This window comes from Phocoena phocoena, chromosome 2 (assembly GCF_963924675.1).
Source record: "Phocoena phocoena chromosome 2, mPhoPho1.1, whole genome shotgun sequence".
Classification (NCBI taxonomy): domain Eukaryota; kingdom Metazoa; phylum Chordata; class Mammalia; order Artiodactyla; family Phocoenidae; genus Phocoena; species Phocoena phocoena.
This window is the reverse complement of record NC_089220.1, coordinates 115,609,549-115,629,037: the sequence shown is the minus strand read 5'-3', so window position 1 is coordinate 115,629,037 and position 19,489 is coordinate 115,609,549. Positions and strand designations below refer to the sequence as shown.

At 53.5% G+C, this 19,489-nt stretch overlaps 1 protein-coding gene across 1 annotated transcript in view; it reads right to left on the bottom strand.

Annotated features, from left to right (window-relative positions):
* Positions 1–260: 260 nt before the first annotated feature.
* CD276 (CD276 molecule) overlaps positions 261–19,489 on the bottom strand; it is a 32,694-nt gene continuing 13,465 nt past the window's right edge. Inside the window, exons 5-12 of the mRNA XM_065871743.1 lie at positions 11,138–11,264; positions 8,563–8,910; positions 8,061–8,375; positions 7,110–7,448; positions 6,627–6,923; positions 2,855–2,989; positions 1,773–1,814; positions 261–409 (exon numbers count right to left, since the gene is read on the bottom strand). Coding sequence (XP_065727815.1) covers positions 261–409; positions 1,773–1,814; positions 2,855–2,989; positions 6,627–6,923; positions 7,110–7,448; positions 8,061–8,375; positions 8,563–8,910; positions 11,138–11,264 — 1,752 coding nt within the window. The remainder of the gene's footprint in view (positions 410–1,772; positions 1,815–2,854; positions 2,990–6,626; positions 6,924–7,109; positions 7,449–8,060; positions 8,376–8,562; positions 8,911–11,137; positions 11,265–19,489) is intronic.

Sequence of the window (19,489 nt, the reverse complement as noted above, 5' to 3'; positions counted from 1 at the left end):
TCCTCTTTCCCCCTTACTTCTGGAGGGGCTGTGGGAGCTGGAGCAGCTACTCCGGACCTGGGGCTGGAAGCTTTGAGTGGAAGAAGACAGAAACCAGGTAGCGGAAGTTGGTTCCAGGGCACCAGTGGCCTTAAGACAACCTCGACTCCTGTCCTGGTTAAGCCTCTATCATATTTGCGTCCTGTTAGAGCAGCGGGGACCTTGGTTTCTCTGCCATTTCAACAGGGGGGAATCGAGGCTGCTCTTCTGGGGAGGGAGCCTCAGGGCAGCAGTGAAGGGTGATAATCACCCCCATCAACAACAACCCTCCCCAGCCTCCTACACACAGGCGCAAACGCAGAGACACACGATCTCAAACACCACGTGTCTTTACCTTCTTTGCTTTCAGAGTGTTTCAGAGGCCGCAGGGCTGCAAAAAAAGGAAGGAGTACACAGTGAGGGGGGCACCGTGAAAAGTGGTGGGGTAGGGTGTTGGGCAGAGAAACAGGAGCCAAGGAAGACATAAAGGCGAGAAGAACTGGGAGAAGGCACAGTTGAGAGGGTGAGCACAACATCACAGCACCAGAAAAGGGGCCCTCGGCTGCTATCCCAAGTCCCAGCTCCACTCTGTGGCTTGTCACAGGGCCTCAGTTTTCTGCATCTCTATAATGGGAACAACTCCCCGGCCCTCCTACGAGCTGGAGATGTGAGAGTACGCTGAGCTGGCTCTACAAATAGGGTGAAGTGAGGCACTGAAGGAGGCTGCAAGTGTCCCCCGGTGGGCCTGGGATCGTGCAGAACTGGGACCCAGTGCTCTCTAAGCCTCCCTCTTCTCCCCACTCCCTCCCTTCTGCCAATTATACCTGCCTCCGAGCATGAAAAATGAGGCCTGATCCCAGGGCTGTCTCCACACTGGCCACACCCGGGGACACCAAAGGCAGGGAATTAATTGACATAATTTACAGTAGTCCCCAGGGGTCTATTTCCTGCCCTTCCTTCTGCGGGTGTTGGGGGGAAGCTGTGTCAACTGGCACCATCCCAAATGGCTCAGTGGGAACCTGCCTCCCCCAGCTAAGAAGCCCAGGGAAGAGAAGGCAGTGAGGCCTCCAGCCCCCGCTGGGCTCCAGGCTCATGCCATGCCCTTTGCAAAGTCACTCGAGATAGCTTCAAAATGGCCCTCTGGTGCCATCAGGGCAGGACGACATTTTACAGATGAGAAACTGAAGCCCAGAGGAACAAAGCACTTTGACCAAAGTCACACAGCCTCTAAGCAGAGTGGGACTGTGTCAGGCTGATAATACAGTCCTAATAACAGGACTGCAAAGTATGGAGCCCTTACAGGTGCCAGGTATGACACTAGGCCCTTTAGATACATGATCTCATTTAATTTAACCCACAGAACCTATGAAGGGAGCAGTTAGGAGGAGACTGAGACCCAGAGAGGCAAAGTGACTTGCTCAAGGCCACTCAGCTTATATGAGCTGGAGCTGGAACTAAAACCCAGGCTGCCCTGTCTCCTGAGCCCTCACTCCACCCCTAGGAAGCCACCAGACTCCACAGTGCAGGTCCCTCAGGGTTGAGTAGCCTGGTAGGCGGGTAAAGGCAGAGGCAGGAGACACGAATCAGCACCTGGGAGACCTGCCTGAGGTCTAACACTGAGCAAAGACAGACGCACCTAGGTTGGGAGCCTCAGTCCCCGGGACACACTTCATTCAAACCTTCAAGTGAACGTGGCCCCTCCAGATGCTGGAGTCCTCTCCCCTGTCCAGTGTCAGCTCTTAGCTCAGACTTACCCGTCTTAGATCCTTCACCATCCCCATCCTGGTCCTCAGCGCCTGGAAGAGTGAACCAAAACTTCCTCAGCCCCACTTTCATCACTGAACTTCTGCTCCCGGGAGCACGAGAGCAGGTAAATGGGGCTGAGCAGGCCTGGTCTGTGGTCCAAATGCTGGACACAGGGTCAGAGACCAGCACAGAGCAGAGTTCTGTGGCAGGACGAAAGGGACCCCAGCCTGGAGCCCACCACTCACCTGGCCAAGGACCATCTACTTGCCCCTCCACCATCCACCAGCCTCATCACCCACCGTCCACTCACTCACCAACCCAGTCAGCCACCCCCTCCAACGTGCATACCCACCCGTCTATGGTTCCTCATCCTTCCGCAGCCTGCCCAGCCACCTGCCACACAGGCAGCCACCCACCTGTTCCAACTGACCAGTCTCCTCTCCATTCACATATGCTCTCCTTCCTGACACCCAGTCATCTCCCACCCCTCACCGTCTACTTTCATGTTCACCCACATACCACCCACCAGGGTCAACTCACCCACTCACCAATGTCCACTCACTCACCCACCACTCACTAGAGTCAACTTACCTATCAAGGTCAAACCACCTACCAATCACCAAAGTCAACTCCTGCTGACCCCCCAGCCCAAGCAAACAGCGGCTGCTTCAGACTCTGCCCCACCTGGAGGCAGACACACCCCCTCACGGTGACAGCAAACCCACGAAGCAGCCACGCTCGTGCTACGCGAGTTCCATGTGCTTTCACTCACAGACACTCCCATGTGACACAGGCTCTCACAGTCACGCTTGTTTGCACAGACACATCCATCCCCTTGTCACACATCCACCACTCACTCCCAGTCACACTCATACCCACACTCATCCCGCCATGTCTGCACACTCCCGGGCAGGCTCACACTTGTTCACAACACATGTTCGGCGTCAAGATCACACACACACACACAGTCTAGCTGCATTTGCACACCCACACTCATTCTGTCACTGCAAAGTGACACGTTGATGTCACAGACACACTAACATACCCAGAGACACACACACGCACACACGCACACCCCCCTCTCACTCACCTGCATTCTCTTCCTCACAGCTCTGTTTGATCTTTCTCCAGCACACGAAGGCCAGGGCCACCAACAGTGCGACGAGACAGACAGAGAGCCCCACGGTCACCCACAGGGCCTCAGGGGGGAATGTCATGGGCTGCCCTGGGAGGGGAGATGGGGAGAACGGAGAGAGACTGTCATGCCTGGCCCCCAGTGGCCCTGAGGACAGCCCCTCTGCCTCCAAGGTGTGAACAGGGGCTCCTACCCTCACTGGGCCCCGACACCATGAAGAGAGCTTACTTAAGTTCCCGGGCCCCTTCCCTGCCCAACCATACACCCTCTAAACCCTGACAGCCGTGGCTGCCGTGGACAGGCCTCAACCTGGGAAGGCTGAAGAGTCTGTGGTTGATGCTCAAGAACCTTCCATGGCTCCCTACTGACATGAGAATAGTGCTTCAGTCTTCTTCTTTGTAATTCCACTGCTGTAGCCAAACTGGTGTCCTAACCGTTCTCTGCAGAGGCTCCTTCCAGCCCCCTCACCGTTGCTGTCAGTTTCCTCCACCTAAAAGCTGCTCCCCATCTAGCTTACGATTCCTCCTCGGGAGGCCCTCCCTGATTACCCCAGTCCCACCTGGTGATACCCGCCCCCCCCATCTTATAGATCAGGAGTTGGCAAACTACAGCCCGTGGGCCAAATCTGGCCTGTGGCCTGTTTTTGTACAACCCTTGAGTTAATGATTTGTAAAGGGTTACCAACAAAAGGAGAGGCAGCAGCAGCAGTAGCTACAAAGATGGTACGTGGCCCACAAAACCTAAAATATACATTATCCAGCCCTTGACAGAAGATGTTTGCCGATTCCCGTGTAAAGATGAGGGCGGACACCGAGGGTGCCAGAGTGAAGGCTCTGGGTTTACGCAAGAGGAGGAGACTTGCCAGGGGAATGTTTCTGTGAAACGCTGAGGGCCCCCCCTGTTAGCTATCTCAGGGCAGAGGGAAGGAGTTGAGCCACCCTCGCCTGGGTCAGGGCCAGCAGCTGTTCTGAGCATACCATCCTCCAGCCCAGTCCCAGGACCCACGCGGGGTCCTGAGCAGAGAGAGGCCCTGGAGACAACAAATCTAACAAAAGCCAGGGGGAAGGCAGCTCCTGCAGAAGGTGCTGTCAGAGCAGACAGCAGTGCCATGAACCCTTGGGCAGTGGAGACCGTGACACAGATGCAGGGATTTGCAGCCAATGTCACTTTGAACGGGCATGGCTGGCAACGCTGCCGCTCCGGATATTGGCAGCAAAGGGACCCATCACCCTGACGAGCAGGAGCAGGGGAGGAGGACAGGAGCTGATACGAGGGGCCTGGAGGGTCAGTCCCTGATGCTCATGGAAGGGACCTCTGGGAATCCCAGGGTGGGGCCCCCGCAGGAAAGCAGAGCCACGGAAATACCCAGGAGGAGGGGCTCTTGCTATGTCCACCCTCAGGCTGGTGTTGGTGCCTGGAGCACAGGTCAGACTTGCCCTCATCCCACCAGTCAAGGACAGAGCGGGGCTCAGACCTGCATCTCCAGGCTCCGTGTCCAGTGTTTGCTCCATAAAGCCCCCTCCACATACAGCACCCCCAGGTGTGGGAGAGACCAGGCTGGAGGACTGAAAGTCTCAATCCCAGAGTGTTTAACAAGGCTCAAAGCTGCCTGAAGCAAAATACAGGCCAAGGGCTCCAAAGTAGGCCAGACTTGCTCTCATAAAAACAGGAGGCTGGGTGGTGGGGAGGAGAGAAAATTAGGCTGAGAGGCTAAAAGTTGCATTCTGGTTCCGGTTCCTCTGCTCACGGCAGGCTGCCGGAGCCAAGGTCCACAGACCCCCGTGTTTGAGTTTAGAGGGGCCACAAACCCTCAAAACTTAAATGCAAGTGACTGCATTTATCACGTATCCAATTTTCAGAGAGGTGTCTAATCACCGAAAGAGTCAGAGCCACTGTGCTAGCCTGTGGCCTTGGGAAAGTTCTCTCTTCTCTCTGGGTTCCAGTTTCCTCATCTGTGAAATGAGAGCACTTTAAATGTCAGCTACTGAAATTTTCAATAAAGATTTTTCTCTTAGGTGGGGTAAATGTCCCCAGTGAGCAGGAAAGGAGGATGGCAGCTGACATGAGAGGCCGGTCTATGAAGCACACTGAAGAAACCCCTGGGGATCCCAGGGTGGGGCTCCTGCAACAAAGCACGGAGCAGAGCCACAGAAGTACCCAGGAGGAGGGGCTCTTGCTATGTCCACCTCTAGGCTGTTGTTGGTGCCTGGAGCACAGGTCAGCCTTGCCCTCATCCCACCAGTCAAGGACAGAGTAGGGCTCAGACCTGCATCTTCAGGTACATGAGTATAACCACATTTATATTCACAAGCCCTTTCTACACAGTGTGGCAAGTATCCAGTTCAGCTCAGTGTGCAAATTATCACAGAGTTCACCAATCCTTCAGGGTCCCCTCAACTCCCACCTGTCCCTAGAGACTTCTCCTGAAACTCCAGCCCATTCTGACCACCCTCCCTTCTCTGAAAGCTTCACATTCTCTGTCAATCCTGCTCTATCTAATATTTCTGATTCTCTCCTGTGGATACATCAGACCATATACTGTTCTCTAAAAGGTCAAAGAGACCCCTCGGGACATCCAACAGCCCAGGGCAGTGACTCCTCCCCGGAAAGTACAGACCTGAGAGTCTCCAGAAAGAGGGTGGGATCAATCTTGGGGAGGGGGTGGGCAAAGGGAACACAGCCTTGCCAGAAGGAAAACCCTAAAAGAGAAGGAGGAATGAGCCTGAATTTCTAGAAGGCAAGTGTGATGGGCACTGCCTCTGAGCTTGCAGAGGTGAAGGCCACGTAATGTCCATGTAAGTGGGGGCAACAGGAAGATAGGAGTAAGTCTGTGAATCCAGAGGCTTATGCAGAAACTGGCCACCAGGGGGATTAGGACTTGCATGGGCTGTGGGTCGGGTGGAAGTCATGGAAGAGAAAATAGGAGAACCAGATGGACAGAACGTGCTGTCCTGACCCCAGAGAATGCGGGGAGACCCCTGGGAAAGCTTAGGTGGCCCATGAGGAGGGACAGAGGAGCCAGAATGAGGTCCAAACAAGGATTAAGACTGCCTCTCCTGGCCTGAGTGTGGGCCTGAGCCCGCTTCACCTGAGTGCCACTCAGGTGGGCACTAAAGGAAGGGAAGTGCGTCTGGGCTAGGACCCCAAAACCAGAGATTCCGGCAACTGCCAAAGGGGCGGCGTTGATCTAGTGTTTGACCACATGGGGGCAGCAGAGAGAGCCCGGCTGTTCCCAAGGCTGCCTGGGTCCCGCTCAACTCCATCAGGAGAGCTGACGTTGATGGGGTGAGGGGTATGGCCACCTGGAGAGGCCCAGCTGTCTCTCAGGGCCTCTCAGTCAGATGGTGCCCAGCATCAGATGGTGATGTAGCAACACCTTCCCAGCACTTGGAGAGATTGCCGTAGGAAAGCACTCCAGAGCCATGCCTTGTGGCTGCTCCAGAACTCCCGCCCACACCTCCAGATCCAGGCAGGTACTCAGTTCCCTGTACAAGAAGCACAAGTACCACCTAAGACACTCTTAGAAGGGCAAACACTACAAATGATTCCTATCAGCTCGATAAAGCAAGTCCCTTAAGGACTTCTTGGAGTAGAGTCTGAAACACCTGAAATGTATGAAAATGTTTTAAGTCTTCTGACCAGCCAAGCCTACCTAAATTCCAGCTCAGGGTCCAGATAAAAGGCAACGGCCCCCTCTATCCTTCCCCAGCTGTTCGTCTGCCCCTACCTGTGATGGTGACAGAGCCATGAGCGTCCTGCTGCAGGACGGGGTTGCGCACCAGGCAGCTGTAGGTGCCATTAGCGCCCAACACCACCCTCAGGACACTGCGCACGTCGAACAAGCCCTGCTCGTTAGCCATCTGCGACGTGGTTACGTTGCCGGTCAAGGGCGCACCCTGCCCATCCTGCCAGAACACTTCGGCCTCGGGGTAGCCCCGGTAGCTGGAGCACGTGATGGTCACCGTGTCCCCGGGCCGCAGGTCCTTGTTGGGCTCCAGGGTCATGCTGGGCTTTGAGTAGGGGGCTGGAGGGGAGCACAGGGTAGAGGGCAGAGGTCAACGTAAGGCAAGGGCAGCGGGACACAGTGGAGGGGAAAGGTGCCTGGGGCTGTGAGGACACGGGTCAGTCCTGGGTCAGTGGGTAAAGGGGCTGCGGGAAGTATGAGGAGTATGCCAAAGGGAGGGGACGCCCTCCCCTTCGCGGCTCTCACCTGCCACCTGCAGGCTGACCGCGGCGCTGCCGAAGTCCCGGATGCTCACGAAGCAGGTGAAGCTGCCCTCATCAGCCACGCGCACGCGCTGCAGCCTCAGGGATGCGTTGCCCTGAGCCAGCAGGTCTGGGAAGAGCGCAGTGCGATTGGCATAGGCGCTGCCCTGGTCGCGGCCCTCGGCGAAGCTGTGCACCAGCTGTTTGGTGTCTGTCAGCTGCCAGATGAGGTTGAGCTGTGCCAGGCTGAAGCCGGGCTCGGGCAAGAAAGAGCAGCGCAGGGTGGCGTCAGTGCCCACGAGGGCTACCACGGGGTCTTCGGGAACCTGGACTTCCACAGCGCCTGAGGGCGAGGTTGGAGCGGCAGGCAGTGAGGAGGGGCGCCGACACTCTGGGCTACCACCCCCCAGCATCCTGCTCCTCCATCAACCCCCAGGTCCCATTCCATCTTCCCATTTTCTCCCCAGACCTAAAAACAGATTAAGCCTCAGCACTTCCAGACGTGGAGTCTCCCTAATCTTCTGACAAGAATCACAGCAGTTTAGCCTTGGCCTGAAAAGGTCCATCCCCGGGGCGGGGGGAGGGGGGGACCCGGCCTAGAGCAGCCTCCAGCCCTAGCAAAACTCCCCTTTCCACAGGATCCATTTCCCTCTCCTATCCTTCCACTCTCTTCTGAGATCTGAATGCTTCTCCATTCTCTCCAGAGGTTTCCAGAGCCCTGGAGTCAGGGGACCCAGAGAGCTGAGAGGACCTGTAATCATCACCCTCACCCACTCCCACCACGGTTAGATTGCCGCCTATGCACCCTGTTTATCTTTTCCGTTATTATTATTAGACATCTCACTGTTCCGAGAGACTGAAGGTATGGAGCTAGATTCAGATACCGTGACCCCCGCACACAGGACCACCACCACCCCCACCCCCAGGGGGACATTTAAGAAAACAAAACAAAAACCTGTGGGGTTCCTATGCGGTGTGATGGTGACAGAGCCATGAGCGTCCTGCTGCAGGACGGGGTTGCGCACCAGGCAGCTGTAGGTGCCATTAGCGCCCAACACCACCCTCAGGACACTGCGCACGTCGAACAAGCCCTGCTCCTTAGCCGTCTGCGACGTGGTTACGTTGCCGGTCAAGGGCGCACCCTGCCCATCCTGCCAGAACACTTCGGCCTTGGGGTAGCCCCGGTAGCTGGAGCACGTGATGGTCACCGTGTCCCCGGGCCGCAGGTCCTTGTTGGGCTCCAGGGTCATGCTGGGCTTTGAGTAGGGGGCTGGAGGGGAGCACAGGGTAGAGGGCAGAGGTCAACGTAAGGCAAGGGCAGCGGGACACAGTGGAGGGGAAAGGTGCCTGGGGCTGTGAGGACACGGGTCAGCCCTGGGTCAGTGGGTAAAGGGGCTGCGGGAAGTATGAGGGGTGTGCCAAAGGGAGGGCACACACACCCCCTTCACGGCTCTCACCTGCCACCTGCAGGCTGACCGCAGCTCTGCCGCTGCCAAAGTCCCGGATGTTCAGAAAGCAGGTGAAACTGCCCTCATCAGCCACGCGCACGCGCTGCAGCCTCAGGGATGCGTTGCCCTGAGCCAGCTGGTCTGGGAAGAGAGCAGTGCGATTGGCATAGGCGCTGCCCTGGTCGCGGCCCTCGGCGAAGCTGTGCACCAGCTGTTTGGTGTCTGTCAGCTGCCAGATGAGGTTGAGCTGTGTCAGGCTGAAGCCGGGCTCGGGCGAGAAGGAGCAGCGCAGGGTGGCGTCAGTGCCCACGAGGGCCACCACGGGGTCTTCAGGGATCCGGACTTCCACTGCGGCGCCTGAGGATGCGGTTGGTGGGGTGGGACGGTGAGGAGGGGCCGGGACACTCCGGGCCTCCCTAGTCCCCCTCCCCTTCCGGGTTAACTTCAGGCCCTGTCCACCCCCCTTTTTTTTTTTAAGGCCTAAGAGTTTATTACCTTTGGTTCTAATTCAATCAGCAGGAATATAGTAAGCACCCACTATGCCAGGGGTAAGAGTTAGGAATGCCACGGAGAACAACACCAAGGTCACACTCCTACAGAGCTTCCGTCTTAGTGGGAGAGAGGGACAAACTAGCACACAAATCTTATTAGTATGTGATTAGGGGTATGAAGGAAGAAAGCAAGCCAGTGGATAGAAAGCAAGGAGGTAGCTCTTCAAAACCCTGGCAGGTATTTTACACCTGTCTGTGCTGGTTGCATTTCCCAAATATATATTATCTTTATAAATTGTAAAAAGGGAGTCTTAAAGAAGTATGCACCAAAATGTTATTAGTGGTTTTCTCTGGATGAGAAAGAATCACAAGTGCTTTTTCACTTTTCTTTTCCTAAATACACATGATTAGTTTTTATGCAAGAAAGAAAGAATACCCATGTATTTAAATATGGTGGTGAGCCACTTTCTCCATAAAGAGATATTAAGCTGAGATTGAAAGGGAATGAAAAAAGAGTATGACACAACCAGAGAAAAGCCTGGTGGGGCAGGTTCCCCTGCTCCTACCCCTGCCCTCTATCCTGTGGATTTACCCTGCAGCCTCCCACCCAGTCACCTCTGCCTCCAGTCCAGCTCTTCTTTTAGAGCCCTGGAAAATTAAGCAGGAGTTCCTGATAGCTTTTCTTTTGGTGAGATGTGTCCCCTAGCCTGGCACTGCCATTCTTGGGTAATGGTTAGATTTTGTGCTTTGGGCATCAGCAAAGCAGGCACACTCAAAAAGTGTGAAGATAGGGCTTCCCTGGTGGTGCAGTAGTTGAGAGTCCGCCTGCTGATGCAGGGGACACGGGTTCGTGCCCTGGTCCGGGAAGATCCCACATGCCGCGGAGTGGCTAGGCCTGTGAGCCATGGCCGCTGAGCCTGCGCATCCGGAGCCTGTGCTCCGCAACGGGAGAGGCCACAACAGTGAGAGGCCCGCGTACCGCAAAAAAAAAAAAAAAAAAAACTGTGAAGATCAAACAGTCTCGAAACAAAGCTAACTGAATACTGCACTCATTAAAGGTTTCTCACACTTAGAAAAATAGCATTTTATAGTTAGTATTTTCATCATGAATAACATACAGGGAGTGGGTATCATCATCTTTGCAGTGTGTAGTGATCTCTAAAGGTCTTAAGTGGGCATTGGATCTCTTGCCACAATGCCAGGTGCCACAGGCCAGCTCTCCAGTTGGAGACCAACAGGGTGCCCCTTGTATCGGGCATTTGGGGGATGAAACCGGAGGAATCACCCAGACAAAGCAAAGCCCTTTGTCTGAAGAAATCAAAGGATCAATAGCTCTGGGTAAAGCGGTGCTTCCTCTTTCCGACCACCAGATGGCACCAGACACTCAACTTTGTCTACCCCTTGGCGGGAGAAAGCAAACTCTCCCTTAGAGCAGAAACTGATTAGGATTTGAATTATGATGATGTTGTTATTAAAGTAGCTGCCATAATTGAATGCTAACTCTGTGCCAAGAACTGTGTGGGAAGATTTACACACCTGCTATGTGGCTGGCATCAATCTTGGCCCTGGAGATACATCCTGCTCTTTGAGCAGAGCAGGCAATCAGCAAGCAAGCATATAATATGTCAGGTGGAGATAAATGTTGGGAAGAAGCATGAAGTAAGGTCAGGGAAAGGGAGGGAAGATGAACTATTTTATACAAGGTAGCCAGGAAAGCCTGGGGAAGGTGGCATTTGAGCAAAGGCTTGAATGAAATAAGGGATCAAGTCATGCAGACATTCGGGGGCAGAAAGTTTCAGGCAGAGGGAACAGTATGTGCAAAGGCCCTGGGGAGGAAGCACACATACAGTTTGTTCGAGAAACAGCGTTATCACATTTAGTGCTCACGTTACCATTTTACAGAAGAGAAAACAGAGTCTAAAAAACGTAAAGTAAGTGGCCTGTTGGATCCCAGGGGTAGGAATGAGGTGGACAGGGCAGAGAGGAGATCGGGAGGAGGTTAGCCAAAAACTCCCCAGCCCTGCTAGACAGAGAGGCTTGGTGGGAATGGTCCCCTCCTCCCCCACCTCCAGGCCCCACCCTGCTCCCCTCACCTGCGAGGCAGAACCACAGCACTCCCAGGGCAGTGGCCACACGCACACCCGTGCTGCCCGGTCCACACAGCATCTTCCCGTGAGGCAGCTGACAGCTGGGCTCTCCGTGGTGGAAGGCTGCCCCTGCCTGCGAGGAAGAGGAAGCGAGGCCTTTGTCTCAAAACGTCCTCCCCAGGCCCTCTCTCACCTCATCTCCCCTGGACCAGCTTGGTGGAAGGCTGCAACTGCTCGCTGGGAGGTCCTCCCTCCTATACCCGCACAAGGCTCCCTGCTGAGGGATATTTTGAGAGATGCTGGCAGGAGGGGAGTGAGTCACTGGGGAGGCTGGATCAGGGGAGCAGGGCAGTGGGCAGCTGGGACCCACCCCTTCTAAGATGTTGGTATGCAAACAAAAGGAAGGAGAGGCAAGGCAGCTAGTAAAGGCAAGTCTGCCTGCTCAGGCCAAGGATGTACACGGATTGGTTTGGCTCAAGACAACAGCTGGTATGGGAGAATAAGACTTAGAGATTGGCTAAGAGGTTGAAAGTTTATCCTAAAGGCAGCTGGGAGCCGCTGAAGGTTCTGGAATAGAGGAAAGGATATGGTCAGAGCTGTGGTTCCTAAAGATTACTCTGACAGCATGTGCAGGATAAATGAGAAAAGCTGGACAGAAGAGACAAAGCAGGTCTGGGAGAAAGCGACAGCATGGTAGGACAGGGGAGAGAGAGAGGGAGCAGTCAGGGTGTCCATGGTTTTGAGCCCAGTGACCAGGTGGGACACTCACGGAGACAGAGATTGTGGAAGGGTTCGGTGTAGGGCACGTACAGTGAGCAGTGTTTGTGCAGGAACTTCCAGGTGAGACTTCTAGAAGGCAGCCTGGTATATGAGTACGGGGCTGAAGGGACAGGACACTGGCTAGTTTAACCTGTGTGTAGTGAGTACCCAAGACCGATCAGAAATGGACGAGGCCTGGACTGGGGCTGACCCCCCAAGCGGAGTCAGGACCGAGTGAGGTATTTCTGTGACTACACGTCAGACCTGAGCCAGGGAGGCCCAGACCTCCCCGGGTCCAGCCCCGCTCCTGGCCCTGGCTGCCCTTCTGCCCGCCCCCAGCCCCACCAAGCTGTCCGCCTTCTCCCTGTGTCCCACAGCCGCTGCCTGATTGTTTGTGCCACCTCCTGACCAAACCACGTCACCAGGGTCGATTCATGCTATCCAACACGATTTCACAAAAATACAAAAGGTTTCACATTCTCCAAAACCACCCAGGGAGCGGGGCTGCCTGACTTGGTCCCATTTTGCAAGAAGAAAAAAATTAAAGCCCAGATAAGGGAGGGGACTTCGTTAGTGTGATGTAATTTGCCAGAGAGCACAGATGAGAAGGGTTCGAGTTCCCCACCTCCTGACACACCTCTCTGCCCTTCCAGGGAGCAAATGTCATCAACAGCCATTAGCACCAATTCCAGTCACAGGCACCCAGCCTCAACCCTCCCAATCCCAGCCTAGCACCCCACTCCCCACCCCACCCACACACACACCCAGCAGCTGAGCTGAGGGAGTCCCTTAGCCAAGCCGGGTGCATCCTGCCCAGCACATCCTCCACCCCCAGCTGTCCGCGGCGGGGAAGCCCTGAGCAGCCACTTCCTTCCCAGACACTTCCGGTCCAAACCTGGCGGCCTCAAAGCCTTGCCACCTGCTGAGTCAGCAGCCTTCACGCTCCATTCATAAAGTCACCCTTGGCGGGCACCACATCCTGCCTACAAGGGCCACCACGGCCCAGAGGAAGTGCTGGCAGGCAGCGGCCTGCCATGCTTGCCTGCCCACTGAGGGAATCACAGGGACTAAGGTTAAGAAACTCCCAGATTCCGAGTCTCCCTTCCTTTCTTTCACCCCCAGACAGAACCAAGGCCTGTCTTTCCTGGGCCTCCCTCACCCTTCCCACTGGTGCCCATGCCCACCGTCTCCCACCCTGACCTGTGCGACCAGCACTCCCGTGATCCTCCTGGGACCCTCCAGTCCATCCCTGACAACCCCACATTTTACATGTCTCATCTTAGGACCTGAGGTAGGAATCTGCTCACAACCTTCCCCCACAGGCACCTCTCATGGTTCCCTATTTACCACGGGAGTAAACCCACAGGGCTCTGCCTTGTACTCAAGACCTTTCTTATGACTTCTCCTTCATCCATCAAGCTAATTCCTGCCACTGGGTTGTACTTGCCAGGGTCGCTTGGGACTGCCTGCCACCTCCACGAATGTGGGGAGGTCAGGGAGCACCTCTCTTCCGACCAGACCTATCAGGTTCCCCAAGGGTCGAGCTGTCCTTCCCTCCAGAGGGAGGATGAGAGGTTCGCAGGGGTGGGCATTGGATTTGCTCCCTTCAACTCCCTTCCTAGACTCTGGACTCAGGGAAGTTCCCACTCTCGTGCTTTCCCTGGGGAGAAGCCCTTGACACACCAGAACCGAGGACACCAAGAGACTCCCACCCCGACAGCTGGGCTCCCAGAGCTGAAGGCAGGAGGGAGAAACACATCTCAGAGACAAGATGTTGCCAGGGAATGAGAGTATGGCCTGTGACCAGTGGGACAGATGGGCTGCCTAGTACGCAGAGCCCCATGGAGACACACAGACCTCACGCTGCATTCATACTACGTTGCCCACCTTTTCTACAAAGGGGAATTGTCATCCCCAGGCAGGACCTGCCCTGGAGTCAGCATGTACCGCCCCTCCCAGTGAGTCAGCAGAAGGTTCTTCCTCCCCACCCCACCCCACCCCCCACCCTGCCGAATGCAGGAACTCCACAGAACCCTGCCAGGAAAGACCACAGGGTGCCTTGGCTTTCCCAGAGGAGCAGGAGTGAGGGGGCCAGGTCACCCTTGGCCTGAGGGTACAGTAAGTGCATCCAACCTCAGCAGAGGTGGAGCCACAGGGAAGCTCCCAAGAGATGATCCAAGATGTACCCTCATAAACCCAAAACCAAAGATCAAGGGCTGAGGCCGGGTTCTTTACCAAGATGCCCTGGACCTGGGGATATCCAAGAGGAACTCCTTGCCCCTACCATGACCACCAATAGCACCCCATATTCTCTTAACCCCCTGCCTCTTCCCAATTCCTGCCGGGGCTGCTTGGACAACATTTCCCACGGAGAGGGCAAGAAGGGTCAAGCCACATAACCTGTGTCAATCTTTGCTAGCCAGCATAGGATAGCAGCACAGCTTCTGAAAACAGCAGTTAAGCCCCTGGATCCAGCTATGCCTGAAGCAAGCTGTACACCTAGACTGCCCAGATACTTGAGCCAATCATTCCCCCACCCCCCCCACCCACCCCACCCCCACCCCCCGCCAGGCCAGTTTGAGCTAAGTTTCTATTACCTGCAATTGAAGGAGTCCTTGAATATACATTCATTTGTGTATTTAGTTATTCACTTAACTATTCACCAAGTCCCTGGTAGGCAGGCACTGGGAACAGAGGACTAAGCTGCGTCTGTCTTGCATCAATAGGGAAGTGCACAGAAATCACCTCAGTTCCATACAGAGTGCTATTTCAGATACAGTGAGGGCTATTTGGAGGCACCTCTGAGATATGATAACCCTAAAGCTGAGTGCTGACACATGATGAGCAGCTCCGCAGGTAGACAGGCTGGGAAAGTGGTCTCTCCCCAGCCCCAAGAGACCTGTCCTCCTGGCACTGCTTGTCAGCCTCTCAGCCAGATCTCTTTGAAACAGTAAAAAGTGAGCCCAAAGTTTGGGTTCTAGTCCCACTTCTGACACTTTGCTGTGCAGTCTTAATAGGTAACTTCCCCTCTCTGAGCTCCATGTTCCCGTCTATAAAAGAAAAAAAACGCTTTACTGGATGCTAATGGAACTTCATTAGTACCTTAAGCCTTCATGTACTCTATCCTTAAGGTCTAGCCAATTAACTGCCATGCAGGTCACACTGAAACGTACAAAATGACTGTGGTAGAAACCACTAGTGTTCCCCTTACATCTATTCTTCTCCTCTTCTGTAGAATATTTTGTTAGGCACAGGGCCTCCTGGCTAAAGACTACAGATCCCAGCCTGCCTTGCGGCAGGGTATGGCCATGTGATCATTTTCTGGTTAATAGGATGTGGGAGGAACTGAGGTGTACAACTTCTGGGGCATGCCTTTAAAGAGAAGGAGCATACCCTCTCTCTCCTCCTCCCCCTTCCCACTGGCTGGAACACAGCTGTGGTGAGCTATCTAGGACCAAGCTGCCAAAGGCAACACCCTGGGGACTGCAGAACAGCAGGACAGAAGGCCCCTGAGTGGCTGCAGTATCAGCACTGGACATACCCGGACTGTCGCTTGGGTGACAATAAGCATCTGTTCTAGCGTCACCGTTATTTTGGGTCTTTCTTACAGCATCTGAAGTGACTAATTTAGGGACTCATCCCTCCCTTCCTCTCCCGCCTTCTCTTCCCCCTCTTCCCACCCCGTGAAAATTGCTACTGCTCAGAGCAGCAAAAGGAAACCACATCTAGAAAAGGTGTTTCAAAACATGAACTGAACACTACCTCATAAGAGTCACTTAATGATACCTGGGCACAGCTTAGGAGATATTTCAAGGGTAGACATGACTGTCTTAGGGATTGTTTGTACGCGAGGGGCTGGAAGAGCCAAGGATGTACTGAAGGCTTCAACCAATGGGTGCATGTGTCACACACAGAAGATGGGGAGACCTGGAAATGAGGGGGAAGAACAATTCTGACTGGGCTTGGAATGGATCATCCGTGACAAAATGTTTGATGGATTCCTGGACACACAGAGCTGGAACTCAGAACAGGACGGGGGAGCTATTCATGGAAGCCAAAGTTGGGATCACTGAGGGAGCTCATGGAATGAGAAGAGCCCCCCCCCACCCCCCACCGCCACCAGACAAATTCTGAAGAAGATGCAGAAGTTAACGGTCAGGTCGCAGAACGGGGAACCTTTCTCTGGCCACTCCCACAACCTCTGTTTGCTCCCTCTAGGGATGGGCACCCACTACCTCCCAAAGAACTCCACTGGCTTTTGAGCAGCTCTCATTGGTGGAAAGCTCTACCTTTTACTGAGCCAAAGTCTGTCAGCCCGTATCATTCCTCATTCGACCCCTTGGACCATGCAGAACAAGTCTGCCCCCTCCCTTATAACAGCCCTGCAAGTATTGGATCTTCCTCTCCCTGGTAGAGGTCATATTGGGCAGCCATGCCACATTTTTCTCCAAAACAACCCAAAATAATAGACTGTCAAATCTGTGGCCAACAAGCAGAAGTCATTTGCTCGCATTGCTGCAGATCCACATCTCTGCCATCCTCTTCTGAAAAATCCAGGGAAGGGGCGGAGCTTTATAGGATGTCTCATTTGTTACTGTTACATTTCATTCAGTTAAGCTGAGTCCCTCACTCCAACTGCCATGATATATATTTTTTAATTATGGCAAAATACACACAACATGAAGTTTACCAATTTGAACCTTTTCTTCTTCTTTTTTGCCTCACCCCATGGCTTGTGGGATCTTAGTTCCCCAACCAGGGATCGAACCTGGACCCTTGGCAGCGAAAGCGTGTAGTCCTAACAACTTGACCCCCAGGGAATTCCCATTTTAACCCTTTTTAAGTGTACAATTTGGTGGCATTAAGTGCAGTCACAGTGTTATGTAACCATGCCACGATGTTATGTAACCATGCCATTTTTGAAGTACTGTTTTGACAGTACCTGGTGCATAGAAGGTGCTCAATAATTTTTGGTGGATGAAGAAGAGAACAAATGAATTTATCTAAAAAGGTTGCCCTCCTCTTCCCACTTTGTTTCTTGTGTCATCAAGGCCCTCAGGGAGAGGACAGGAACAGGAAACCCGTACAGCCCTAGGGTCTGCCCCAGGATCAACGTCCATCTACTATTCAGGGCTTTGGGGTCACAAATTTTCCTACTTGTGCTGCCACTCACCCAGCTGCCCATCTTTCTCATCCCCAAAGTGTCACCGCTTCTGGCAGGGGACCACTCAAGTGGAGAAGAACCAGAAAAAAGGCTCATTTGAAGAAACTGGACTCTTCCTCAAGTGCTCAATTGACAATTAGTTCCAGGGTTTTGTCAGGGATTAAGGTCACCAATCTGTTCTTCCCATAATCTACCTTATTCCCCATAAAACTGGTTATTTGCCCATCTTGGGTCTTCCAGCATTCATTTATCCATTCACACAACAAACATGATGCAGGTTTATAGCAGGTATTACGGGAACGGAGGGTCAAGCACTTCATGGAGGAGTGGGGAGGTTTAGCTGGACCTCCTAGAGGAGGAGACATTTCAGCTGTCTGGCACAGGCAAAGCCACGGAGCAGCAAGCACCCACAGCATATTCTGGGAAGACGGGGACACCGAGGAGAGGCAGTCAGGAGATGAGGCAAGGGAGGTGCTCAGGGGTCGGTTAGGGACCCTGGATTGATTCTGTACACAGTGGGAAACTGGAATGTTGCGACCCACACCTTCCCCCTCCCCCCGCCCCCACTGTCTACCCCATTTGTCCTGAAATATCCCTGATCGCTTCTCAGAGATCTTATCTCCAAATTCACTCAGCAATCCTAGGGGCCAGAAGACAAATCCATTTAAAGCAGATTATCACCTCCCCTCTTGGCCTGAACTTGGGTTCCTTCTTAACAGCTTCTGTCCCTTCTTTCCTTGATACAGAAGCAAAACAGATGCTGCGCAGACCTTCTCTACCTTCACTAGTCAGTCTTGATACTCTTATTTTGTTCCTCATCCTTTCTGCTAGAGTGCCCCCCTCTCGTTCTAGGCTGGCTCCTTGTGATGACAGGGCTCCGCTTTCCTGCAGGGAACCCAGTCCATTTGGTGCTGGTGGGGCTGATCCCCAGCCTCAGCCCTCGGCGTGTGACCAGACCCAGCGTACTGGAGGATGCCCGCCCTGCCCCTACTCAGTGATTTGCTTGGGAATGAGCCTGTGAGCCAAGCCACACCCAATCAGAGACCTCCCAGGGCTTTGCTGCTGGAGCTCTCAGAAAACACTCTTTTCTTGCCGAGGTTGCTAAGAAGGATGTGGTCTGGCGCTGTTGGCAATGAATCTATCAGCTAGCAATAACCTAAAGAATTGATCCAAACAGATACAGAGGCAGAGGTGAAGGCAGGAGGGATACTGAGCCCCGAAAACAACATTTCAGCCCCTATGCCTGAAGCAAGCTGTACCAGACTGCCCAGATACGTGAGCAATCTCTTTTTTTCCCTTAAGCCAGTTTGAGCCAGGTTTCTATTATCTACAACCGAAGGAGTCCTTGAATATACGTTCATTCGTGTATTTAGCTATTCACTTAACTCTTCACTGAGTGCCTGTTAGGCAGGCAATGGGGACAGAGAGAGGACTAAACTGTCTCTGTCCTCAAGGAGCCTGCATTACAATAGGGGAGTGCACAGAAATCACTGTAGTTCAGTACAGTGTACTACTTAAGATACAGTGAGGACCACTTGGAGGTACCTCAGAGGCACGATAACCCTAAAGGTGAACCTTTAAAATTGACCTGAAGCTCCCCAGGTGGTCAGGCTGGGAAAGGCCATTCCAGGCACTGGGAGAAACCCAGGCAAAGGCAGTGAGGAAGGAGGCAGCATGGGAGGCTGGAGGAATGCAGGCCCTTCCATGTGGGCAGACAGGAGATATAAGATGGTGGTCACAGGAGGAGGAGAAGCTAAAGGGCAAGCCAGGGCTGGAACAGGAGGTCATGTTTGGATTTAGCTTGTAGGTGATAAGAAAGAAAGGGTTTTAAGTAGAGGAGTAATATTGTTGCCATAGGTAGGCCCAACCTTTGATTAATTGATGCATATGTAATGTTAACCTTGCAGAGGAGGTTTGAATTTTAAAGGATGATGTTTTAAAAGGGCAATGGTTTACTCAAAATAAGAGCTGATGGCAGAATTTCGGGCATCAAAGAATTTTTTCTCTAGATCGTGTCCTCCCGGAGATGCTCAAAATACCCTGCTCAGCCTGTGTGTGGACCTACTGCTGGTTCTGGATGTAGAATCGAGTCAGGCAGGGGTCAGCATAATTTCTTCTGTGAAGGTCCAGATAGCAAATGTTTTAGGCTTTGCAGGCCCTCCCATATCTGTCACAAGTGCTCGACTCTGCCCTTACAGCAGGAAAGCAGCCAGAGACAGTGCATAAATGCATGAGCAAAGCTGTGTTCCAATAGAACTTTATTTATGGACACTCGGAACTGAATTGCATATAATTTTCATGAATCACATGATTTTTTTTCAACCATTAGAAATGTAAAAACCATTCTTAGCTTCTGGGCTATACAAAAACAAGCAGCAAAAGATTGGGCCCAGGGGCCATAGTTGGCAGGGACTGGTTTACAGAAACACTAGCTC